This window comes from Aegilops tauschii, chromosome 5, assembly GCF_002575655.3.
Source record: "Aegilops tauschii subsp. strangulata cultivar AL8/78 chromosome 5, Aet v6.0, whole genome shotgun sequence".
Taxonomy (NCBI): domain Eukaryota; kingdom Viridiplantae; phylum Streptophyta; class Magnoliopsida; order Poales; family Poaceae; genus Aegilops; species Aegilops tauschii.
The window spans coordinates 377964098-377989962 of NC_053039.3; the positions used below are offsets into that span (position 1 = coordinate 377964098).

Here is a 25865-nt window from a genome sequence, read left to right on the forward strand (position 1 = left end):
ATATTTCGTGTCCGGGTGGTCCAATTAATATTTAAAAAATATTTACACCACAAATACAGCATACCAACATACTAGCAGAGGTGGAGCTATGTGTTAAGCTGAGGGGACCAATGCCCCCCCACCCCCCCCCCCCCGCCCGGTTTGAACGTATTCCATGGACCACCCTATCCACCCCGCAGCTACGCCACTGCCCCCACCACCACCACCATGAAGGATCTCCTCCTCGTCACCCTCTTCCTCCTCGCCGGGCCAGCTAGGGCCCAGCTGGTCCCACCGCCGCCGTCGGCGAGGGCGATCCCCATGGTGGTTGCGCCTCCGGGCATGGCCGTCTCCGCCCCCCGCCAATGGTGTAGCCAATATTTCGTGTCAGGGTGGTCCAATTAATATTAAAAAAATATTTACACCACAAATACAGCATACCAACATACTAGCAGAGGCGGAGCTATGTGTTAAGCTGAGGGGACCAATGCCCCCCCTCCCGGTTTGAACTTATTCCATGGACCACCTATCCACCCCGCAGGTACGCCACTGCCCCCACCGCCTCCGAGTGTGGCCGTCTCCGTCCCACCACCGCCTCGGAGGACCACCTATGTCGCCCCGCCCCGCCTCCAAGCTTGTCGGGCGCCTTCGCACCACCGCCGCCGACCTTTCCGGATACAGCAATGCCATCGCCGAGACCGAAGAATAAGACACAAGCTATCTGGGTCAACCTCGACACTGGTGGGGGTGTTGGCTTTGTCTTGGGACTGCTATGTTGCTACTGCTGCCATTGCAGACATCAGCAAGATCTAAAGCATTGCATCGGGGCCAGGACTGGAGGAGGCGGCGCCGGAGCTGCATGAGGCCACCTCGTCGTCTGTGCATCTGTAGTTGAGGTTTTCTCTGCAATTGTTCAATTCTTGGCCTTCATACTGCCCTGCCTCGCGACAGCAGGTGGTGGCGGTGGCGGTGGCGCTGGAGTTGTTGCGCTTTAGCCGGTGTATAACTTGAATGTTTTAGCAACTTCGCTCCATGTCATCCTTCCCTTTATATCTCCTTTCATGGGCATTGTTTGCAGTGTCGTAGTCAAGATTTCGGGTTAGGGTGGTCCAATTAATATTAAAAAATATTTACACCACAAATACAACATACCAACATACTAGCAAAGGTGGAGCTACGTGTTAAGCTGAGGGGGCCAGTGCCCCCGCCCGCCCGGTTTGAACTTATTTATGAATAATTTTTATGGGAATGAGCTTTTTTTCCCTACTCCCAACACTCATATTCTGTCTTTGGCCCTCCCCTTATAGATTGCATCTAGCTCCGCCACTGCATACTAGTATATACTTTATCAAGAAAACATATGAATAAGTTCGATTTTACAACTTATATTCTATATTTGGCCATCGTTGGCAGATTTCGTCTAGCTCTTCCTCTGCACACTAGTATATAATTTATCATAACAACATATCAATAAGTTATTTTTGCAATAATTCTACATTATAAAAAGTTTTGTCAATTGCCGATTCGAATAAAAACCATAATAAACATTAATCAATCGGCTTAATTTATCAATTCCAAGTTTCAGTTTGCACTCACGGTTAAACTTATTCAAGCCTTAAAGGAAAATTCATAATTTAAATTGAAGAAGATGGCAATCATACTTTGAGTTGGAGAGATGAGAAGTCGGTGGAGTTCCTCCCTCGGTGGCTTGACCTTCCCCATGGGCGCGTTGCCAGCTGGCGCACTCCTCTGTCCTATGGCTACCAGTTGTCGTGCGTCACTAGCTTCTGTCTCGTTGTATGCTAGGGTTCGCCGTTGCTATGTGTGGGTTGTAGACTTCGATTCATCAAGACCATCCTTTAGCATACAAGGACAGGGGGCGTGTATGTAGAACGTATGAAGGAAACGAAGAAGCTAGTAGTCAGATCGTGCAATGGTGCATTTGGGGCTTGAGCCTTGAGCATGCACTACGGCTTAGTAGTTTTATTTTACAAATATAGTGAAATACTAATCTGATTTACAGGATGGTCCATGGACCACCCTATTCACCCTGCAGCTATGCCACTGATTGTCTGCACCATCGAAAAGAGGTTTTTCTTGAATGGAATTCTTTTCGCAACTCGTGATGAACTGAGGCAGATCAAAGCTTTCAAAAAATATGGGGAAAAAGACTTGATAACATGTGAAGCTGCAAAAAAAAACACATGCCAACAGATCCACTTATTCAAATTGTTGTTTGTTCCAACAATAAGCATAAAGAACTACAGAGCATTTCAAACAATGACAGTGACATGGGGAGGTTTTAATTTACACCGAAGTTTAGCAATGAGATGTCTTGCATTATAGGTTGCCACGCAGGATCTCTTCTGTGTACATGATCTGTGTAACTTGTACAAATTGTTTTTCATCCTCGCAAGGAACCATCCAGAGAGAAAAACTCAGCAAGGAAACATAAGTAACTTTCTACCCTGGAACATGACAATCCAGAATGTACCAGAGCGATCTAAAATACTGGAACATATCTGGAATGAAGTGGCATCTAATAACCCATGGGAGAGAAGTGCTTGCATTTTTCATTACATATTAACGTACCACAAAGTTGTTTGAACTGTGCAATGATATTGGGGCAACTCCAACCGGCCGATCCAAATAGACACACAATGTGTTGGGTTTTTTATCCGTTTGGGTCAGCTAGACGGACACCACCGTCCGATCTTGTCCGGCGGCCCGTAAGTGTGCCAAATGCGGCGGACGCATCTCGGATTTAGCAACATTTTCAAATTAAAGTATTTACATTGCCATCAAAAGTCCCACAGATTTTACATTAATTAAACTAAAAAAGACATGTATAAAACCTAAATCTAGTTGTGGCCGTTGTTGTGGGGCCACAGGTGGCGTTAGGGTGAGGAGGAGCCGGCCTCGTCATCGTGCTTCCCGGCCTTCCCGAGGATCCACTTCCACGACATTGTTTCACCGGTGGGCAGTGGCTAGGACTGGATATCGGACGACTGGGGGACAAGGGGAAGAAGAGGATTAGTTAAAGGAAGTGGACCGGGCGGCCCCCCACCGCAGGCATGGCGTTAAAAAGGACGTGCGGGGAGGGGGTTGGGTGGTTGACGTGCAGGCCCACTCGCACACGTGGAATTAAGGAGGACCAGTGGAGGGTGGTTGGGTGACCAACGTGCAGACCCGAGCCGGACGCGAAGCGGACACACGGCGTGTTTGTTTTGTGTCCGTGTGAATGCAAATTCGACATAATTTTAGGGCGGATCTATGTCTACGCGGACACGTAACGAACAAAATATGTGTTTGTGTTTGCGCGTAGGGCCGTGATTTTTATCCTCGTGGACCCAAACGGACATACTGACGAAATGAGTCGGCCGGTTGGAGTCGCCCTTAGTCATTTAGGCACGGAAGTTCGTTAGACAGTGGAGGAAGATGCCTCATCTGAAAGCACAGCTGCACGCCATGTCCATGCAAATCACACAAGTGGTCGTCAAGATTATAAATTTATAATCATGTCACGCTGGCTTGGTCAAAATACGAGCAGCACTAATTTACCAAAATATTACTAGCACTTGAAAGAAAAATCTTGAATACTACAAGCTCATTTTGCTGGCTACGGAATGCAACAAGAGAGCAGGCAGAGTATGTCGAGATATTTCCATCCGGCGTCCGTAGTCTTTATCCACCTAACCATCTTCAGAGCAGGTATGGCCCACCCCTGATAGATTACGTCTAGCTCCGCCATTGCATTGGCGGGGGCGTTGGCTTTGTCTTGGGAGTGCTATGCCGCAACTGATGTTGTCGCAAACATCAGCAAGATCTAGAGCAGGGGGCCGGGGCCGGAGGAGGCGGCGCCGGACCTACAAGAGGCCACCTCGCCGTCTGGGCATTTGTAGTTGAGGTTTTCTCTGCAATTTTTCAATTCTTGGCCTTCATACTGCCCTGCCTCACAGCAGCAGGTGGTGGTGGTGGTGGCGCCGCTGGCGCTAGAGGTGTTGCGCTTCAGCCGGTGTAGAGCTTGAATGTTTTAGCAACTTCGCTCCATGTCATCCTTCCCTCCATGTCTCCTTCCATGGACATTGTCTGCACCATCGAAAAGAGGTTTTTCTTGAATGCAATTCTTTAATTTCACAACTTGTGATGAACTGAGGAAGATCAAAGCTTTCAAAAAATATGTTAAAAAAGATTTGATAACATGTGAAGCTGCAAAAAAACATACGCTAACAGTTCCACTTGTTCAAATTGTTGTTTGTTCTGACAATAAACATAAAGAACTACAGAGCATTTCAAACAATGACAGTGACATGGGGAGGTTTACACGGAAGTTTAGCAGTTACCCATCTTGCATTATAGGTTGTCATGCACGATCTCTTCTGTGTACATGATATGTGTAACTTGTGCAAATTGTTTTTCATTCTCGCAAGGAACCATCGAGAGAGAAAAAAACTCAGCAATGAAATTATAAGGAACTTTCTACCTTGGAACATGACTATCCAGAATGTACCAGAGCGATCTAAAATACTGGAACATATCTGGAATGAAGTGGCATCTAATAGAACGTGGAGTAACTAGTCCCGAGCACATATGCGCTCGATATCTGCAGAGTCGGTCAGTGCTTCTGGATCTGGGCCATTTCTTTATTTGCGTGGTCGTGGGCTGCCAGAAATTGGGCACTGTTTGCAAATATGTACACCACAGGGGTAGGTGGTGGGCCATGGAGATGGAATAGAATGGCTAGTTTTAACACAAAGGTGAACGGCGGCGAGGTGAGCCGTGGATCAGAATCGCGGCTCCCCGTCTGATCCGTTCGCTTTCCGTCTGAGACGAATTGAATGCAGGGGCGAGAGTCTTCTTCCCCAAGGGTCATTTGGTAGCTGATGAGGAGTGCGGGATAGTGGTCTGGACCGCCGGCGGCGGGGCACCGTGAAGCTTCTGATGCAACCGATTGGCTGGTACGTTGATCTTTTGGTTTTGGACGGGCGCATCTCCATTTGTAGAGGGTCGGCTTGGTTGACTGAGAGGATCCCTTTCTCCCGCATTGCTTGAGGAGGTGGGGAAGAGTTTGGTCCCCGCCCCTGTGCGTGCGAAAGGCCAAGTTGTGGCAGGGCCAACGGCGCCGCGGCAGACAGCGGTGAAGAGCAGATCTTCGCGGCGGAGGGAAGGGAGAGGTCACCGCCGACATCGGAGCTGTCAACAGAGAGGATGGATCCTCAGGCGCCCGGATGGAACCAGAGGTTAGTGAACAAACAACTTTACCCCATCGAACATGCAGCGATTTCTGAATAAAATAGTTGGCATGACTGAAGAAATAGTACAGTTAGAGCCTGTAGGATTCATTCGCAGTCTGCTTGCTCAATTCAGAGAGGTCATGCTAGGAGTGCCTTACTGCAGTAACTAGCAGGAAGGCCAGCCACTGAGTAAACTGGAAAGCTGTACTGACTTTCAGCAAGATCATGCGATTATCTTAGTATGCTTCTGCTGCTGTACTGACTGGAGTAAGAAATACAGTCTGCCAAAGTATGGATGTGGGCAAAAATGGAACCCGGTGGATAGATAGTTCCCTAGAAAATCCGTTGAAATGTGAATCTAGAAGTGCTGCTGATTGTAGAGATTGAATCTTCGAATATGTGAATCTAGAAGTACCGCTGATTGTAAAGATTGAATCTTCGAATCTATGAACCTAGGAATATATGAACTGAAAGACTGAATCTATGAATTTGCGAAACAGAATGCAGCAGACGCAATGTAAATGTAGGTACACACGACGCACCTGGAAAGCCAGCGATAGCTGGTCCGGCAAGAACGGTCCAGCGGTTCCCTACTCCGTGGATCTAGAGCTTGCTGCGTATTCAGTAGTATTTTCCTTGCTTATTTCCAATGTGCACAATGCTCATCCTCTCAAACTATGTGTAAATCTGACTAAGTTTGCTTATTTCCTTCTTGCTTACCGTGTTAAATGGCAAAAGCACATTGGAGCCTCCTCACGGTGCATTTTCAGTAGTATTTTCCTTCTTGCTTATTTCCAATGTGCTTTTGCCATTTAACACGGTAATGCATTTCAGGATAGGAAGAAGATTATCAAAAGCTTGAAGGGGAAGAGTATGAAGATCACTCTCAGTGAGTATGTATGCCTTGTAAGTGATGTCTATATATGTAATATATTTTAGTGTTTAAATAGGATCGTACTGTGTGAATTCTATACTCTCACCTATACAAACATTCTTCCAGTGCACACAAACTTTGGATGCAATTAATCATCAACTGAATTAACATGTATTTTTTTCCTCCAGTTTGTTGTTTGTCTTCTATCCATTGTTGATAACGCAAAACTTGTTACTGAGGTTAGCCAGCACCAATCGTTTGCTTGAACCAGCTGTTATGCTTATAGCTTACTTATAAGTTGATTGAACCTTTTATCTGGGAGCTTCACTGACAGGATCCATGTACTTCAGGACTGGTCAATTCCCATGTCTTTGCAAATTTTGTTTTCACTTTTTCATGATTTATAATTTAATTTGGTTTAGAAAGCATGGTTGAGATGCAGCCTATTAACAGTAAAGGGTCGTGGTCTACGTAAAGGATTACTAGGATGGCGAGCCCACGATGGCGCTGATGATCAGCTGATCAAGCAGGTGATGATGAAGGCGTGGGTCTACTCAGTGGGGGCAGCGGAGGGCGCGGACAGTAATAACAGTTGGGGGCAGCGGAGAGTTGTCTGTAATGCATTTCCCATGCCATCAGGCTGTATCTTTGTTTTTCTTCTTTCTTGTAGTACTATAAATACAAATGTATGAGTAGATCTGAACTTATAATTTCTCTGTAACACATGCCTAAGCTTCCTAGAAATGCTCACGTACAGAACAGAGACCAAACAAGCCAACTGAATTAGCGGTGGCAAACAGGCACCGCACAGTCGTGTCTCGGGAGGGCGCTGAACCCATTACATTCAGAGATGCTGGCTGCTGAAGCTGCACTTCACTTGGCGTCAGATTTAGGAATGGGCAAGGTCTACATGGAAACTGATGCTCTGTTGCTGAAGGAAGCGCTAGATGATACTGGCATTCATCTCTCGTGCCTTGGTGTTGTGGCGGACCGCTTAAAAACTTTTATCATGTGTAATTTCATTGAGTGGCAAGATTGTGCACTGCTCTAGAATATGTAATCAGGCAGCGCACACCCTTGCGACAAAGGGCTCGCTGATGGCCTGGGTGCCGACCTGACCCATGTGGATTCGCTTTGGCTTCACACACTGTTTAATGCAATGCCCCAACCACTGTCATAAAAGGAACAGCTGAATATTATTCAGAGATAACCATGCTTACATACAGTGACCTGACGAAATAGCAGTGGGGATGACGCAAAACAGGTCATTGCTGCTTGGTACAGGGCATGACGGCTTACACAGGTCCGTGCAACAAACTGGAATTAGATAATTAAGCAGTAGACGACTCTCCCTAGTGCAGGACCGTTGTACACGGTACTAACTGCTGCGCTGTAGGAAAATTAAGAACAGCACAGCGATGAAAAGGATCACGTTGGTGCCGGCAAGCAGCACCGTGTTGGCTGCCCGTGGAGCAGCAGTGAGGTGCCGCGCAAGGGGGCGCGGCTGCTGAAGCTGTGGTTGGGCACGTACATGAGCTGGTTGAATCCCCGCCCGGCTGCCGTCCAAGAGATTGTGTTCGCGCCTGGATCTCTGGTGAAGGGAAGTGGATGTGTGCACGGCTAGAGGCTGGTGCAGTACCTATGGCTGGGACAAGCCATGGCGACTCAGCCCCGGCAGGTACTTGTAGAAGCGTACCTCGGCTCGGTAGTGAAGGTGACCACCTTGTCGCCGCAGGTGGGGCAAGGAATCAGTGGCAGTTTATCGTCGGGCTGCGACGACGAAGAGGAGGTAGTTATCGTCTCCGGATCTGGTTCTTACCGGCGAGATTGAAGAAAGATAAGTGTAGGGATTGGGAGGGGAACGAGACTTCCGGCGAAGGGATGGATCCGTTGGCTGGAGTGCGCAATGAATGAGCCGGTCGGTTGACCGCCGTTTGTGGCGTAACCGCTGAGCCGTGGCCCACGACGGGCGCACCGTGAGCTGCCTCGCGGAGGGATGACGAATGTCGCATTAAAGGAGGTAGGTGAGTGGGCCATGGGAGGCGCATATACAACTTCGAATACAAATGAATATACATTGGACGGTGCGAATCTTAGCGGGAGCTGATGGCTAAGATACAGAGCTCATCTGAGCTCGAGCTCAGAATAGCATTTTCGCATCTAATAACCCATGGGACAGAAGTACTTGCATTTTTCAAGTGCCGAATAAGAAATGACTCTTTTTCATGGCTTTTGGCTTTTTAGCGCTTTTTCCATGGCTTGTGGAAGAAAAGAAAATACACGGGTGGGCCGTGTGCTATGTTGGGCTGAGTCGCCATGTTGTTCGAAGGTTGCGGCTTGCGGGCTGAGCCCATAGTCGTAGCCGTGGGCGCAGAAAATACATGTGCTGCAGTCAGGGGAGCTTGAAATGGTGAAACAGAAAGAGTCTTTGCCGAACCTGATTCTTAGTGAAAAACGAAAACATAATTGGAGACCATATATGACACTGCGAGTAATTCCAACCGTGCAAACCTCTCAATCAGATCCACATCATGTGAGTTCACTGTTGATTTTGGGGTGAACAGACGTACCCTTTGGGGTAGCCGGTTACGTGTTTATATATACGGGAAGAGCCCCCGTGGTGGAGTATACAAAGAGGATACGTATTGGGGTAGAGTACTACTCTATACCCAATACATATAGTACAATAACTCTAATACCCCCCCCCCCCCTAATCTAGACCTGGGAGAGGTTCAGATTACGTTTAAACTCATCTAATTTTTTTACACATAATGTTTTTGTGAAACCATCTGCAATCTGATCCTTGCTTGATATGAACCTGACATCAAGTTGCTTGCGAGCAACCCGTTCGCGAACAAAGCAGAAGTCTATCTCAATGTGTTTTGTACGGGCATGAAAAACTGGATTGGCAGACAGGTAGGTAGCACCAAGATTATCACACCATAGGCATGGTTTCACCTGAAGGGAAACACCAAGTTCACGAACTAGTGCTTCAACCCAAATAAGCTCAGCAGTGGCATTTGCAAGAGCTTTATATTCAGCCTCTGTACTTGACCTGGACACAGTAGGCTGTTTTCTGGCACTCCAAGAAACAAGATTGGGCCCAAAAAATATAGCAAATCCACCAGTAGAGCGTCTATCATCCAGATCACCTGCCCAATCTGCATCGAAATAGGCACTGAGAAGGGTGGAGCTGGACCGCTGGAAAGTAAGACCAACCTTACTTGTGCCCTGAATATACCTCAAAATGCGTTTAACAGCAGTCCAATGTGCAGTAGTAGGAGCATGAAGAAACTGACAGACCTTATTAACTGAAAAAGAAAGATCAGGGCGAGTCAGTGTCAGATACTGGAGTCCCCCAACAATGCTTCTATAATGTGTAACATACTCAGATCCAAGAGGAGATCCATCTGTCAAGCGTAATGTTTCTGTAGTGGAGAGGGGTGTTGGACATGGCGTGCAAGAACGCATACCAACACGAGCCAGTAAGTCTGTAGCATATTTTTCTGACTTAAAAGCAGCCCATTGGACTGTTTGTGAACCTCAATACCTAGAAAATAATGAAGATCGCCAAGATCCTTGAGAGCAAAATCCGAACTTAAGTGATGAAGGAGAGCTGATATAGCCGAATCAGAGGAGCTTGCAACAATGATGTCATCAACATAAATTAAGAGGAACATAGTGAGTCCTGGCTTATCAAAAAGGAACAATGAAGTATCAGCTTTGGATGGAAGAAAACCCAGTGTGTGTAACTTGGAACTCAGGCGAGAGTACCAAGCTCGAGGAGCTTGTTTCAGACCATATAATGCTTTATCAAGTCTGCAAATATAATTTGGATTAGCGGAAGACTGAAAACCTGGTGGTTGTTTCATGTAAACCTCCTCTTCCAGAACACCATGTAAAAACGCGTTCTTCACATCTAGTTGCCTTAAACTCCAGCCTCGAGAAACTGATATTGCAAGAACAATCCTGATAGTGGCAGCCTTAACAACAGGACTGAAAGTATCCTCGTAGTCAATACCATATCTCTGTTTGAATCCTTTTGCAACAAGACGTGCTTTGTACCTGTCCAAAGTGCCATCAGCATGTTTCTTGATGCGATAAACCCATTTGCAATCAATGATATTTTTAGTGGAACTAGGAGGCACTAAATGCCAGGTTTTGTTAGCAACAAGAGCATCATATTCATCTTGCATAGCATGTTTCCAGTTTGGATCAGTAAGAGCCTCAGAAAGATTCTTGGGTTCTCCTGTAGCTGTTAGAAGGGCATACCTAACAGTACCATCGGTATATAGTTTCGGTTTTCGAATACCTTTTTGCAGCCTAGTTTGAACTCCAACAACAGGAGGTGGTGCAGGAGTGGAAGGCACAAAAGATCCTGAAGAGTCAGCAGAATCCCTATTCACAGAAGATCTAGCCGGATCCGCTGCACCCCATCGCTCCAGATCCGAGAGATCTCCCTCGCGGTCGGTGCTCCAGCGCCCTTGTTGGCCGCCCGCTCTGTCGCGCGGGGCGGGGCGTTCAAGCTGGGTCCCTCCCCTGTCGTCTGGTCGGCCACCGGCCCATCCATCGCGCGCGTGGCGCTCGGTGAGACGCACCGGGCCGTGGTGGCGCGGCTGGAGGGCCCCACTGTTGGGGATCGTAGCAGAAATTTAAAATTTTCTACGCATCACCAAGATCAATCTATGGAGTCATCTAGCAACGAGGGAGAGGAGTGCATCTACATACCCTTGTAGATCGCGAGCGGAAGCGTTCAAGTGAACGGGGTTGATGGAGTCGTACTCGTCGTGATCCAAATCACCGATGACCGAGCGCCGAACGGACGGCACCTCCGCGTTCAACACACGTACGGAGCAGCGACGCCTCCTCCTTCTTGATCCAGCAAGGGGGAAGGAGAGGTTGATGGAGATCCAGCAGCACGACGGCGTGGTGGTGGAAGTAGCGGGATTCCGACAGGGCTTCGCCAAGCGCTACGGGAGGAGGGAGATGTGTCACGGGAAGGAGAGGGATGCGCTAGGGGCTGTGGTGCGGCTGCCCTCCCTCCCCCCCCCCACTATATATAGGGCCCCTGGGGGGCGCCGGCCCTGGGAGATGCAATCTCCAAGGGGGGCGGCGGCCAAGGGGGGTGGCTTCCCCCCCAAGCCAAGTGGGGCGCCCCCCATCCCTAGGGTTTCCAACCCTAGGCGCAGGGGGAGGCCCAAGGGGGGTGCACCAGCCCACCAGGGGCTGGTTCCCCTCCCACTTCAGCCCATGGGGCCCTCCGGGATAGGTGGCCCCACCCGGTGGACCCCCGGGACCCTTCCGGTGGTCCCGGTACAATACCGGTGACCCCCGAAACTTTCCCGGTGGCCGAAACTGAACTTCCTATATATAATTCTTCACCTCCGGACCATTCCGGAACTCCTCGTGACGTCCGGGATCTCATCCGGGACTCCGAACAACTTTCGGGTTACCGCATACTAATATCTCTACAACCCTAGCGTCACCGAACCTTAAGTGTGTAGACCCTATGGGTTCGGGAGACATGCAGACATGACCGAGACGACTCTCCGGTCAATAACCAACAGCGGGATCTGGATACCCATGTTGGCTCCCACATGTTCCTCGATGATCTCATCGGATGAACCACGATGTCGAGGATTCAATCAATCCCGTATATAATTCCCTTTCTCAATCGGTACGTTACTTGCCCGAGATTCGATCGTCGGTATCCCAATACCTTGTTCAATCTCGTTACCGGCAAGTCACTTTACTCGTACCGTAATGCATGATCCCGTGACCAACCACTTGGTCACTTTGAGCTCATTATGATGATGCATTACCGAGTGGGCCCAGAGATACCTCTCCGTCATACGGAGTGACAAATCCCAGTCTCGATCCGTGTCAACCCAACAGACACTTTCAGAGATACATGTAGTGTACCTTTATAGTCACCCAGTTACGTTGTGACGTTTGGTACACCCAAAGCACTCCTACGGCATCCGGGAGTTACACGATCTCGTGGTCTAAGGAAATGATACTTGACATTGGAAAAGCTCTAGCAAACGAACTACATGATCTTTGTGCTATGCTTAGGATTGGGTCTTGTCCATCACATCATTCTCCTAATGATGTGATCCCGTTATCAATGGCATCCAATGTCCATAGTCAGGAAACCATGACTATCTGTTGATCAACGAGCTAGTCAACTAGAGGCTCACTAGGGACATGTTGTGGTCTATGTATTCACACATGCATTACGATTTCCGGATAACACAATTATAGCATGAACAATAGACAATTATCATGAACAAGGAAATATAATAATAACCATTTTATTATTGCCTCTAGGGCATATTTCCAACACCCACGCTGATGGGGCTGTCGGCTGCTGGCGCATGCAACGCGCCGAGATCCTCCTGGGATTGCGCGCCTGACGTACTGACGAGGGGAGTGTTGTTGCTGCAATCTGCCTGCACGGATCCCAGAGGAGAATCTGAACCAAAATCAGCCTCGGGATTGCTCATATCTCCTGTTACGCATGTTGTCCTGTTCTCCTGCTGTGTAGCGTTATTTGATGTGCTATGTGATGCATTTTCCTCAGAATTTTGACCAGATGCTTGAGCTGAAACAACCGGGGTTTCGTTGACAGCAACCTGAGGAGGATTAACAGCAGGAACAAGACGCAAATAATGATCATTAGTATGCACACCCCTATCCATACATGCCGAAGATGAGTTATCCTGTGGAAGAAGAAGAATTTCTTCACGGAGACGTCGACCAGCATTAGGATTAAGAGAAGCAAATGGGAAAACATTCTCATCAAAGACAGCATCTCGAGAAACATAGACACGACCGGTGGTCACATCAAGGCATTTAACACCTTTGTGACGAGGACTATATCCAAGAAAAACACACCGTTTGGATCGGAAAGAGAGTTTATGTTTGTTATATGGACGAAGGTTGGGCCAGCAAGCACAACCAAAGATACGGAGAGGCTCATAATTGGGTGTGATTTGGAGAAGTTTTTCACTGGGAGTGTCAAAATTGAGGACTTTGGTAGGAAGCATGTTTATAAGAAAGGTAGCTGTGATGAAGGCATCATCCCAAAACTTGAGAGGCATAGAAGCGTTGGCAAGTAGAGCAAGGCCTACTTCAACAATGTGACGGTGTTTGCGTTCAGCAGAACCGTTTTGTTGATGAGCATGGGGACATGACACATGATGAACAATGCCTATACGTTGAAAGAAACTGTTCAATTTTTCATATTCATCACCCCAGTCAGTTTGCATGGTGAAAATTTTGCGACCAAATTGGCGCTCAACATACTGTTGAAAATCAAGAAAAACTTGATACACTTCAGAGGGTTTCTTAAGTAAATAAATCCAGGTAAACTTGCTAAAATCATCAATGAAGCTTACATAGTATGCATGTTTGCTTACAGAGAGAGGAGCTGGACCCCATACATCAGAAAAATATTCACTACCGATGCAGCCAGCGAATTCATGCTCGTGTGGCCGAGAGAGTCGCCATAGCCGGCCGGCCGGGTTCAGGCTCTGACAGGCGCAGCAAAAGGCCAACAACCATGGTAGCTATGGACCCATCGACGTCCATCAGGATTCAGGACACTTCCAAGTAGGGACGCGCGTGCTAACAGGCTCCACACCCAGTGCACGACAATCTCGGGCCATCTCATGCGCTAACCCTCGCTTGATCCAACGCGCCCATTGTTAATCCGGCCAGCACGATGGTGCATGGACATATCTTTGACCGGGGGATATCGTCTAGAGTAGCTGAGAGAAAAACAAACGGACATTAGGGCATAATTTACTGCCTACTAGGCCAAGAATCTTGACTGTTAAGTAACATGGCCCCTGCCTGGGTAACTACAAAGCTTTACGTTAGTTTTAGTTAATCAGGCACGTACTCTACTCTAATCAATCAGCCTCGCCACCGGAACATGCAGATGCAGATCGCACTGCAAGAAAAATATGTCGATGGCCGAGCAATGATCTCAACCAGTGGAACCCGAGCACGACAAATCGTAGTTTCTTCTCGAAATGTTGTGGTTCGGAGATACGGAGTATGTTTTGTTTGAGTCCGATCACGCTCCATGAATACACGATGATGCATTGCAACTTTGCAAGTACTGAGATCCGCCTCATGTCCCATGGGTTTGTCGCTAAGAAAAAAAAAACTCCGCCCAATAATTGTTGACATTTTGCTTTCAAGAAAAATGAATGGGAGTAGATGAAGGGGCATATTCATGCCAATAATTACTTGAAGTATTATCCAAATACAGGCATTTTTTGTCCATTATACACAATTGGTAGCGCACATTGGCACCGACATGACAAAATTGGTTGCGTAAGAGCATCTACAACCGGAGCCTTCATATCCGTCCCAAACGTCCGGGCGGCCTATTCGGTCACTGTCCAAACAAAAAACAACCACCCAACCGGACCTGGCAAATCCGACCCAAATGCCCGGGCTGCCGGCACTCCCCATACCCGACCCATATCTGAGGCGGATATGGGGACGCCTAGACGTGCTCGCCATGTAGGACTGACTGCAAGGGCCAGCACCCATTCGCTTGAAGATGTCCCTCCTCCTTGTCCGGCCAGTCCTGTTCCTTCTCTCTTTCGCCCTCGTCCGCATAGCCGCCACCGGAGTTCTACCACCACCGTTGCTCCACTGTCGTCTCCAACCCACAGCTTGTTCATCACCGAAGGATCCAACCCACATTGCCACCGACCGTGCTGCAACTAGTCAAGGTCGCCGCCACCGAACGCCGCCCGGTACGTCCAACTCCCCCGGATATACACCTCGCGGTCTATGTGTTTGATGAAATGTCTGAGCGTTTTTTTATTCTTTTGGCCATTTCTAGGTCACCGATGGATTCATCGTGGAATGATGGCTATGAAAACACGGACCTCGACGAATTCATATTCAACGAGTTCATAGATTCGTTGGAATCGGACGATGAAGATGCTAAAATGCTGATGTTGATGAGCATCCAGGAGAAAGTGGAGAAGGCAAAGGAGCACATACTAAACTAAGGGTTTCATAAAGGGTCGGAGAGTTATTCCTGGGATAGGATTGTCGGTGCAGGACTACTTCAAAATGGAACCAACATACCACGAAGGTTTCTTTTGACTTCCCTTCCAGATGAGCAGAGATTTGCTGTTGCGCGTAGTGACTGTCGTGGAGAAGGTTGATGACAACTTCAAGCTAGGGAGGGATTGTTGTGGACAACTTTCTTTCTCTTCTCTGTAGGAATGCACGGCTACTCTCAGGATGCTTGCTTACGCTAAGGCTGCAAATTGATACTAAATTCTGGATGGGAGAGACCACGGTCCTGAACACCACAGTGCAATTTACACGCAATGTGGTGAAGGTGTTTGCACCATAGTACCTGAGAGAGCCAACTGTGGAGGACACAAAAAAAATTGTTGGCAATTGGAGCATGATTCCCAGTTATGTTGGGTTCAGTTGACTGCATGTACTGGCAATGGAAGAACTGCCCAAAAAGATTTGTGTGGGCAATACCAAGGTCACGTCAAAGAAGCCACCATCATAACTGAATAGGTGGCATTGAAGGACTTGTGGAATTGGCATGATTTCTTTTTCATGCTGGTTTGTGCAGTGACATCAATGTGCTCCAACGATCTCCTTTGTTCAAGAGACTTTGTGATGGAGAAGCTCCGGCGTGCAACTACACTGTCAACAGGCACAACCAGAACATGGGATACTACCTTGTTGATGGTATCTATTCTCAATAAGCGCCGTTTATGAAGACCATATCGGATCCCATGGAAACAAACAATGCCACTTTGCAACAATGCAAGAGACAACTAAGAATGATGTGGAGAGGCATTCAGAATGCTTCAAGCTTATCGGGTTATTGTTTGTGGAGCTGCAATGTTGTGCTAAGCGGAGACACTTTGGCAGCTCATGACATGTTGTGTAATCTTGCAGAACATGATTGTCGAGGATGAGGTGAAGGGGCAGCCAGCACACATGATTTTGAGAAGCCCGGTAATTAGATCCGCCTCCCGGAACAAAAGGCGGAGCATATTACAAACTTTCTGGAGATGCATCGACAACAACGATATCAACAAGTGCATATGCAACTTCTGAATGATCTTATGGATCCATGCTAAAAATCATAGTTTTAAATAGCCGGCTATAACTCAACTATAGCATTTTCAGCAGGGTGCCGCTAAATGGTCGCCTTCACAAATAGCCCACTATAGCTGATTTGGAGGCCCGCGGCTATTTTTCATAGCCCGCTATTTAAAACATTGAAAAATCAGTAAGTTTTGCTTTTAGTTTTTCAATTATGCACTATGAACAATTTTTACGTTTGCACTATATTACGATTATGCATTCTTAACTACGATCCACGTTCAAGTGTTTGTATGTATTTGATGTTTCGAAAGTAGAGGTTGTGGTTAGGCTCATTTAAGGTTCGGTCGGTCACTGTCAGTAGACGCGACGTATATTGGGCCGGCATCGAATTAGGCAACTCTGGTCGTAGATGCTCTAACTTGTACTCCCTCCGTCCGAAAAAACTTGTCCCTCAAATAGATGTATCTAGCACAAATGAGGGACAAGCTTTTTCGGACAGAGGGAGTATATTGCTCCGCCAGGCTGAAACTAAGCCAACTAAAAGAAATGCTGAAACTAGCGAATGCGAACGTACGTTGGTTGCCTACTGGTAGCAACACGCCAGACGTGTGATTCGAAGGAATCCGAGACCGCAGCTAGAGATCTCCCTGCAAGCACCAAAACAGCGCCATCGGAACCCGAATCCCACACACGATTGTTTTCTCAGTCACACCCCACGCACGCACGCAAGCTCCTTCGATCCGAAGACACGCTACTGCAGAGAGAAACACGCCTCGCCGTGGCGCGCGCGCACGACGGCGCATTCCCAGGGACAGAAAAGAACAAGCCCCCCGCCTTCCAATTCCGTCTGCATCGGCCGCGCCGAGGCGGCGGGGGAGGCACGTACCCCTCCCCTGTCCGCATGGCCGGTGCGTGCGCGCACCGGAGATCGCCCGAGGTTTTCTGTACGTCCTCCATGGCCGGGACCAGGGCATCGGTGCAAGCGCGCGCGGGGGGGCGACAGGCCGCGGATTAAGAAACGGGAAAGCGCACACACAGCAGTTTGATATTGGGCGCGTCAGACGGTGCCGGGTTTGAATATGCGGCAGCTCCCTTTGACCAGCATCGCTAGCTGTGTGCGGTGGAGCTGAGCTGATCAGTGTGGTGTGGATGGATCTAATCTGCCTCCTTGGCATATATAAAACCCCTGCACTGTCACCTAAACCTCTCCTTTCCCCTCTGCTCGTCCGGTTCAGAGGTGCCAGCAGGTAGCTCTTTGTTGCCAAGTAGAGGAGACCATGAGGCGCGCAGGGAGCCTTCTTCTCCTGCTGCTTCTGCTCTCCCTGTCTGCCTCCACCGCCGAAGCAAACAACAAGGTCGGTATACAATTTCGCAGTAACTTCTTGTCCACGGCACGCTCACACCGCGTGCAGGTGGCGCTGTCAGTGGCAGTGAATGCCAGCAATGGCGGAGTAGTGCTGATACCTTGCTTCTCGGTCGTGAAAATGCAGGGGAGCTTCGGCGACGACGCGGCACCCTTGACCGGCCGGAGATGGCACCTGAGAGGACGGCGGGCAATGGCGGACCGAGGGCACGGAGAGGCGAGGAGGGATGAGGCCGTGGGAGCCAGGAACACAGGTGCAAACCCTGCCCGTGCCCGCGGAGGGAAGAAAACCGTAGAGGTCACCGTTGTCGGGTTAGGCGGTGAACGTGCCGGGCAAAGGAGGAGTGGCGGCGGCAGGCGCGAATTTGACGGCCAAGTGCCGCTCCATTCCGATTACCGCACTCCCAGAGTTCATCCGCCAAAGAATAACTGAGGCGCGGCAAAAAGGCAAAGGCTTCTTCTTGGTTCTTGCCACTGATTGATTGCTGCTAGTGGTACAGTAGTGGTAGTTCTATTTTTTCACTCCTGAAGTAAAAAGTACAGTGCCAGTGCTCCTCGTCAGTTAAACAAGCTGGTGTTCTTTACTTGTGCTGTTAAGATTCTTGTCAAATCTGCCACTCCAGCACCCAAACTTGAACCTGTAATTAGTGTACTGCAAATGGGCCGCGTAGAGAAGGGCAATTAGTTAGCTGTACTGTTTTTTGTCTGACAGTGAACCACTGGACCCTGAATGATGAACTGATACGTGCCATTTCTGTTGTTGCAGGAGCAAATCAAGAAGCAGGTCATGGGTCTGCTGAATTTGTACATGATGAGGCAAGTGCAGCAGCCGCACGCTTTACATGATTCAGCATCACAGGCATTATTTGCACGGCACATGGCTGGCCGCTGGCCACATCACAATCGACATACAACTTCGATTCCTACCATGTACTGATGGTCGCGCTTTCATTTCCAGGGAGCAACCGGCCATCGTCATAACCACGGCGGCGACGCGGCCGCCATGGCGTCAGACATGCTGAGGATGGACTACTCCGTCTCCGTGGACGTGCACAGCCGGCGGCCCATCAACAACGACGCTCCGTTGTATGAGCTCGCGGACGAGAAGCCTTAGCTAGATGCCGGTCCACACGCGTGAGAAGATGCGACTCCTATTGATATAGACACAGATGGTGTTAGGCTAGCTAGCACATGGTTAGCTTAGCTAAGTAGGGAGGGACCCTCCGGGCCGCACGTAGAGCCCATTTCTGAACCTCGATCGATCAATGGAACGGATCGATCGAGGTGAGTTGGATGAGCAGTTTTGGTTGCGCCGTGCTTGGAGGGGTAGTGACGTATGTAATCTGTCAGCAGCAGCATCTCTGAAGCTGCAGAGAATAGAACTCATGATGCTACTTCAGGTTTCAGCACGTGGCTGTGGCAAGCAGTATGCGCTCTCCTTCCTCGCCGTAAAGAAATAAATGCTTTGCGGGTTCAGAGTTGAGACCAAGGTGGTCAGCCCATCGCAGCTGTTACACGTATCCGAGCTCCGATCATCATAGTTGCTTCCATCTCAGGGCTCAGATCCTTCCAGACCCAACGAAAAGAGGAAGCTAGCATGCCTGCCTGCCTTGCCTTGCCGTAGCAGCCAGCCAGCGTGCCCGCATCTGCGCTCTCGGCCGGCCAATAGCAGCCGTGGCGAACCGGACCACGCCAACCCCCCATGCCGCCGCCGCGCCGTGACAGCGACAGGGCCGGCCAATAATAGAGGAACGGGGCGATCGGAGTAGACGATCGCACGGCAGCGAAGCATTGGGAGGCAGCCACATCAGGGTGGTGAGAGCGAGACGCCGGGACACCTGTTGCTGTTATCCTGTATACCTGGACCGAGCGACGGACGTCGTCTTCTGCACGACTGCACGCACGACCATGCTCGCTTGAAGTTTTCTGATCCAGTACGTGATGGGCTTGGACTTCTTCCGTCTAGTTTTTATCTGTAGTTCACAGTCCAGATGCAGGAAAGCGACCTCCACTGAAGAGGACGGTCTCACTCTGCCGTGTGACACGGACCGGCCACCTAACCTGACGAGAAAAGAAGGACTCGGAGAAGTCACTTCAGGTGTAGAAAACACCAGACTGACGACACTCCCAGGGTCCAGTCCAAACTTCCCTAGTGCATACGTCGCGGGCAGGGTACAGGGTCAATAGATTTGTGCTTCCGTTACCAGACATGTCGACATCTGGTCATCTGAGGGAAGTCGTCAGTCCGCACTGACGGTGGAACCAGCCAACCCGCAAGTTTCTACGGCACATGGCACGGGGCCCCTTGACACTACCCGAACCAAGTTCCAGACCATTCGCTCGTATCACATCAACGTACTATCCCACGTTCTCATAACGACTCACGCATCAAAAGCGCCAAAGCAGAGAAGTAGACACGCAGATGTAAACAGGTGACAATATATGTGCACATGCGTAGCAACATCCAGGTGCATATTCATAATACTATATTATTATTATGGTAAGCGTCTCGGAAATGGTACAGTGGCAAAGCCGAAACAGCGGCGGCGCCGACAACACTCAACACGACCACCGCCGGGCACCACCAGCCGTGATGGAGCCCGGCGTTGCGAGGTAGGAGGAGTACTTCGTATATATACAGACGAAAGAAAGAACAAACCATTCCATATGTCAAAAACTAAAGCTATGCACAGACACGAAGACACATCACTCTGCGGGAAGATCGCATGTCAAGGGGACGGTCTTTATTTTTATCGAACCACCTCTATCTTCTCCTCTCCACGATCCGTAGTCCAAACACACACCTACAGGCGCATAGCATAGGGCTGCTTCCGGCTGCCGCGAAGAAAACACCTGCACACCTGGGTTGCATCTACATTACCTTTGGGTACGAACTGCTACCTTCAAAACTGGCAAGAAGTTCCCAGCCTCTGCAGCGGGCGCGGGCCGGCGCCAGCCGCGTGCTTCCGTGCCTGGAAGGCGCTCGGGAGGAGCTCCTGGAACTTGTCGAGGAACGCAGTCCACTCCTCGGAGCCCATGTCCGACAGCTTCACAAAACTGGCGCTGGGAGGGAGCATCTCATTCGCGCTCCTGCTTCCAGACTGATACATACTACCTTCGCCACTATAGTTAGTTTTAGCAGCCACCTTGCTCTTCGTCTTCGGAATGCCTCCGTGGTAGGGCTTAGCTTTCCCATGGAAACCAAACCCCTTCAGCAACGCGGACAGCTTTGAGACGGGAGGGACCAGCTTAGGAAACATACCGTTCAAGGGGTCGGAGTCATCCTTGACCATCTCCTTCTCATCATCATCCTCCTCATCACACTCGGCTAGCTTTGACAGTGGATTCCTGTGGCTTGCCTTCATGGGACCAAACCTGCTGAATGAGGGTGATTCAAATGCATCTGAATCATCCTCGCCGTCAAGAGAGAACTGGGTGAAGTCATCATCGTCGTCTTCAACTCCGGCTTCTGGAAGAAATAGCTCTCTGTCCTCGACCCACTTCCTTGCCTCCATGCAAAGAAGCTCAAGCTCACTTGGCTCTTCTTCTTTCCTCCCAGTAAACTGCCTGCTCATCATCTCTCCAATTTCGGACAAGCAGAGGCCAAATGCTGCACCTTCCTTGAGAAATATTGTTGACAGCACCAGCACCCGCAGACATGCCTTGCGGATCATGGGAAGCTCCATCCGTAGCATCTCAGCATCTTTTAAAGGATCCAATTTTGCAATGTATTCAAGTTCCTCCTCAGAGAAAGGGATGGATGCTTGTGGCCAGTGAATCCATTCGAAGTAAGGGTCTTCTAGACACTCGGGCAGACAAAGACCATGATCAATAGGAATGAGTTCGGTCTGCACACCAAAATTGTCAGACCCAGGACCAACTTTCCTGACCAGAAGATTACCCGAATGCCTGTCCGTGTTGAAGATTCTGATGTCAAGAATGCCGATCCGGTGCACAGCAGATACAGGGAAGCTTGATGTCCCATGGTCGCTGGCATCAAAATCATGAGGGATGAACTGCTGCAATGATGCAATCTTGCTCACAGCCTGTGATTTGTTGTGGAACATCTTATGATTGCAGCCAACAGTGGCATTCACATTGAACACAGTGTGTGTGATCTTGACCAGCATGGTTGGAGGAACATTTGCAAAGTTGCCATGGTCAAGGAGGTAAGCAGCAACCTCTCTGAACCCTGTCTCACCAACTCGTACAGACCTTTTGAGGCCTGGCTGTCCAAGGGTCTTCCCTACAAAGCCTTTAGGATTATTTGGAGCAAATGGTTCCTCATCAGTTGGCTTTACAATTGCAACATGATCACCCCAAATGTTCTTGAAGTAGTAGGCACCACCCATCCCACTGTTAACAGCTACTGGGTCAACATCATTCCTTATGGCTTTGACAATATCCTTAGCAAGCTGTTTCATCTGAGGGGAAGGGCTTGAACATCCAAGGATAGCAATGGGTCCACTACGGTCTCGCTGTTGCACGCCGTTTCCAGTAGGAGAGAGACAAGGTGTTGAGCTGCTCCGGTGCATCTGATTCCTTGTGAGGAGCAACGGCGAGTCATTGCGGACATTGCTGAGATCATTGTTCAGAACAAGATCACCAAAGGTCAGTGAGCTCTCCTCTGTGGAAACATTCAAAGCTATCTGCAGCTTTTTTTTCACAGAGTGCGCATTTTCTCCCCTCTCCAGTTCAATGCCCAGGACAGAACCATTATCAGTTTGAACAAAAACTCTCTTCCAGCTCAAAGGTCTCCCCTCAGTTTTGCTACTTGCAGGATAGTCACTGCTGAAACTCCGATCCAGGACTGCAACAGCCATCTGTGTCTGAACAGGACAATCCAAGTCCCTGGACATAGAATGGCTGAGCTGCCTGTCTGCCTTTATCTGCTTCCACCTCTCCTGTAGCCCACCAGAGAAGCAAGAAAACTCGTAGCAAGAGGAAGAAAGAAGACTTCAAACTGATCACTGCAGAGCAATCAATAGTAGGCCATAGATGAAGATGTGTGCACACCCTCTTGCATCAACTGAAAGCACTTTATCTCACAGTTCAGTGGTAGATACCCTGCATAAGAAAGAAAAAATGAACCATGAATAACGTAGGTTTTGCACAAGATAAGCTTTCTAGATATAAATTTTTAGACATGTAGAACCAGGAAATTTTTTGGAAGTATGGCAGACATATATCCTGATGAGAAGGACGTAGAAGCAAAACAGAAGGACATCTTATTATACGGTAATGGCATGAGTTTCTACAAATTTTCGAGTTAAACAGTCTAGCAGACCATGAAATAGCCTGAAGTTGCTGCCACAAGACAAAGCCTCTTTGGATCTTCTTGTTTGCTCATTTCAGTATTTCTGTTTTTTTAGCAAGTCTTGCACCATAGCAAGCAATAGCCGATAGCATGGCTTCATAAAATTCTTAATAGTACTAAGATAATACACCCAGGGTAGTTGTTAAGCATATTAAAGTTTAAATACACTTGACAATTCTTCCACCCTTACATCTAGATTCCACATCTTCACTTAATCAATAACCATAAACCCCAGACAGGAATAAATATATTTCGGTCCCATGGTGACAGTAGGCTTTAGATCTCAACTTCATTCATACAGTATCATCATTTGATACAAATATCTAGAATTTCAGACATAAGCATGCATACAACTCACAAATAGAAGGTTAGCTCCCACTCTTGGCAGGAATAGAACAATCAAAACTGAAAACAGCTTCTCATGACAACAAACAATCCTTATGATCATGATTCATGGCTGTATATGATAAACTTTTTTTTAGTTCATATAAGAGAGGATATCGCCTTATCCTGAACTAATAAAAAATCACCATAACCATCACTCAGATAGAGGAATAAACAGTAGTAGATCTGCAGGCAGTGGTAGAGAGCAAATAGTTGTTCCTAAACTGATCTCAGTCGGTATAGTTCACTAGCCATAGGTAGATCTAAAATTTCAGAGATTCTTACTGAACTCACAACTATCCCTCACCAAAACATACACAGCAAAACAATCGGTCGTACCCAGATTAAAACAAGTTTGTCAGAATTACACCAGAAAAAGGTCCTCTTCGCTGCATGTATCAAATTGTTCAGATCACCTAGATGGTTTGAGAATACTAGGGAAACGACAAAGCAGGAGCTCGGATAGAACCCCGCAGTACCACACTCACTCCCACCAATTCGACACGATAAAATTCGTGAGTAAACGGCTTAAAAGTACGAACCCGCGCATGGATCCTGCGTGTTCCCAATCGATTAGACGAACCCCCAAATCCCACGCATTTCGACTGAGCAAAACCAACAAAAGTAACAGAGGACGCAGCACCACGCACGCATCACAACCATTCTCAAATCCTCCACAGCTCAGAACCTAAGAGACTGAAACCCTCGGACGATGGCCCGAGAAATCGCGCGCTAAACCGCACACGAGGGCAAAACAAAGGCGAAATCTCTAGCCGATGCGCATTTCCGCAGGAGCTGCACGCATAGCTCCAGTTCGTCCGAGAGACGTCTCGAGTCCGCACTATCCCCGTCGGACTACAGCGTCCATCCCACTGTCCCAGCGCGAGGCGAGGTTGCAGGACTCACCGGCGGGACGGCGGATCTGGGCGCTCGAAGGCGGGGAGCGGGACGGAGCGACACCGCCACCTCCTCCTCGGGCGGCCGGACCAGTCGCCGGCGCAGATCCGACGGCGGGCGGCCGCGCCGTACGGCCTCCTCCTCCTCCTCCCCGCGGTGGCGCGATTCCTTTGTCCTTTTCCGGGTATAATTATTTTTCCTCCTCCTCCTCCTCCGCCTTGCTCAGTGGGTGAGGGTGTGGCTTAACTCGAGGTAGACCAGAGGGACGGGTTAATCTAATACTCCCGTGGTTAAGCCGACCCCCTTCGCGCCTCTCTTATAGCCGGCCGGATTTGCGATTTGGCCCCTCCAAAATGGAGGTATTTCCTGGAATGGCTCTCCTGGGGGTCTTGCCTCCTGGGGTCACGACAAGAAATTTTGCCACTTGCACATTGTTGTACTACGTCGTCGCTTTGGATCATTCATGGGGTGAAAGAGGCCTGTGATGTACGTATTTATGAGTTTGTTGGGAGTGTGTATGCGCTGGCTCGTGTGGTCATCTGAACTAGTACGATCCATTTTTGTGTATTGTGTCATAAAAATTTATATGTGGTCCTATTTTTTAAAATTATTTTAGGCTTTCTGCCAATATTCTTTCAACAGTATGGTGTGTTCGTCAACTATGAGACGTCTATAATGACTTCGTCAATCCAAATATCTGCTAGTCCATTCTCTCAAAGTTGCTTATATGGATGGGGTGTGCAGTGCATATATGGGTGAGTGTTCATTTGTGTAGGTGAGCATCTGCGTCTCTATGTTTTTAAAATTGAAAAAATAGTGTGTTCCAAAACGGTACAACCTCGTGTTCTACTGACATATTAGCATTTTACACACCAATTAATTAGTGTATTATTTTGATGCTTCTTTGAACCCATTTCTGAAGTAAGCATGTCTATATTTTTGACAAGTCAAGTTTAATGGATAGTGTGGTTCTTTGGATTGGGATTCATTATTGAGTACTGCAGCATCATGAAATGCTGCATTATATTTTACAACCCTCGGTTTTATTGAGAGAGTGACATGCGGAACAACAGACGCCAACATATTTATGTACCACATTCCTTCCAGATGGTCTCTGAATATGCATCTTCATCAAGTCATTGTCGTGTTTATGTGTTGTTTCTAGCTCGGTCTCTTTCTAAAAATCAATTTATTAAACTTAATTTAAAATAAATTGAGTTGGTTCAGCCTTTTTTTGGCGTGGAATTAACTATCTTTTTTCAAAGTTTAGAATTGAACTATCTTAACCAAGCCATGTGCTGGTATCCATTCCCAGCCATAGATATGTGCTAGTGCAACATGGCTGCAACAAAACTGGACTTCTTCCATGGGAATATGTTCAACTACCATACATGACGTGCACTGCTTTTGTTAATTAATCACAACAACTGCAGGGAACATTTTTCAATTACTGCCCCTGCTCCTCTCTTCTGGGCAAAGATTATACCCTGTATTAATTATAAAAAGCTTAAAACAAGAGCAGACCGCAGTGGTATTACCCAAAACTGGAGAAGTGGACACCGCCAAGTGCGTGTCCGCAAAAAGAGGGTCGCACGCGTCCTTTCATGCAAAAAAGGAGCCCCCGATACTTTCCTTTCCTCGGGTTCCCGGTCCGGCAAACAATATTTCACGGGCCGAGAGGGGCAAAACGGGAAGAGCGGAGGAAAG

At 48.4% G+C, this 25865-nt stretch overlaps 2 protein-coding genes and 2 long non-coding RNA genes across 7 annotated transcripts; 2 read left to right on the forward strand and 2 right to left on the reverse strand.

Moving 5' to 3' along the window:
- Positions 1-3472: 3472 nt before the first annotated feature.
- On the reverse strand, positions 3473-6052 carry LOC120965179 (uncharacterized). The gene is made up of 2 exons (XR_012184909.1): positions 5756-6052; positions 3473-4068 (listed from the first exon to the last, which is right to left on the reverse strand). It is a non-coding gene; the product is annotated as an uncharacterized lncRNA (long non-coding RNA).
- On the forward strand, positions 4075-6816 carry LOC109735206 (uncharacterized). Of its 2 annotated transcripts, XR_002226080.4 has the most exons (3): positions 4075-4937; positions 5036-5219; positions 6048-6816. It is a non-coding gene; the product is annotated as an uncharacterized lncRNA (long non-coding RNA). The 2 variants fall into 2 exon arrangements; XR_005757544.3 differs by having other exon boundaries at positions 4075-5219.
- A 10510-nt stretch (positions 6817-17326) lies between these two features.
- LOC109735207 (uncharacterized) lies at positions 17327-18966 on the forward strand. Of its 2 annotated transcripts, none has more exons than XR_012183691.1 (4): positions 17327-17552; positions 17688-18007; positions 18327-18380; positions 18523-18966. XR_012183691.1 is itself a non-coding variant. In XM_073498634.1 (4 exons), exons 1-4 carry the CDS (start codon positions 17475-17477, stop codon positions 18672-18674), a joined length of 411 nt encoding a protein of 136 aa, XP_073354735.1. In that variant the 5' UTR covers positions 17337-17474; the 3' UTR covers positions 18675-18966. The 2 variants fall into 2 exon arrangements, 1 of the variants encoding a protein (XP_073354735.1); XM_073498634.1 differs by having other exon boundaries at positions 17337-17552; positions 17688-17814.
- Positions 18967-20033: 1067 nt separating this feature from the next.
- On the reverse strand, positions 20034-24463 carry LOC109735220 (phosphatidylinositol 4-kinase gamma 5). 2 transcript variants are annotated; one of them, XM_020294426.4, is made up of 3 exons: positions 24168-24450; positions 20823-22627; positions 20034-20747 (listed from the first exon to the last, which is right to left on the reverse strand). In XM_020294426.4, the coding sequence occupies exons 2-3, from the start codon at positions 22417-22419 to the stop codon at positions 20464-20466; spliced, it is 1881 nt and encodes a 626-aa protein (XP_020150015.1). In that variant the 5' UTR covers positions 22420-22627; positions 24168-24450; the 3' UTR covers positions 20034-20463. The 2 variants fall into 2 exon arrangements, with proteins under 2 accessions (XP_020150015.1, XP_020150014.1); XM_020294425.4 differs by having other exon boundaries at positions 20034-22627; positions 24168-24463.
- Positions 24464-25865: the final 1402 nt, after the last annotated feature.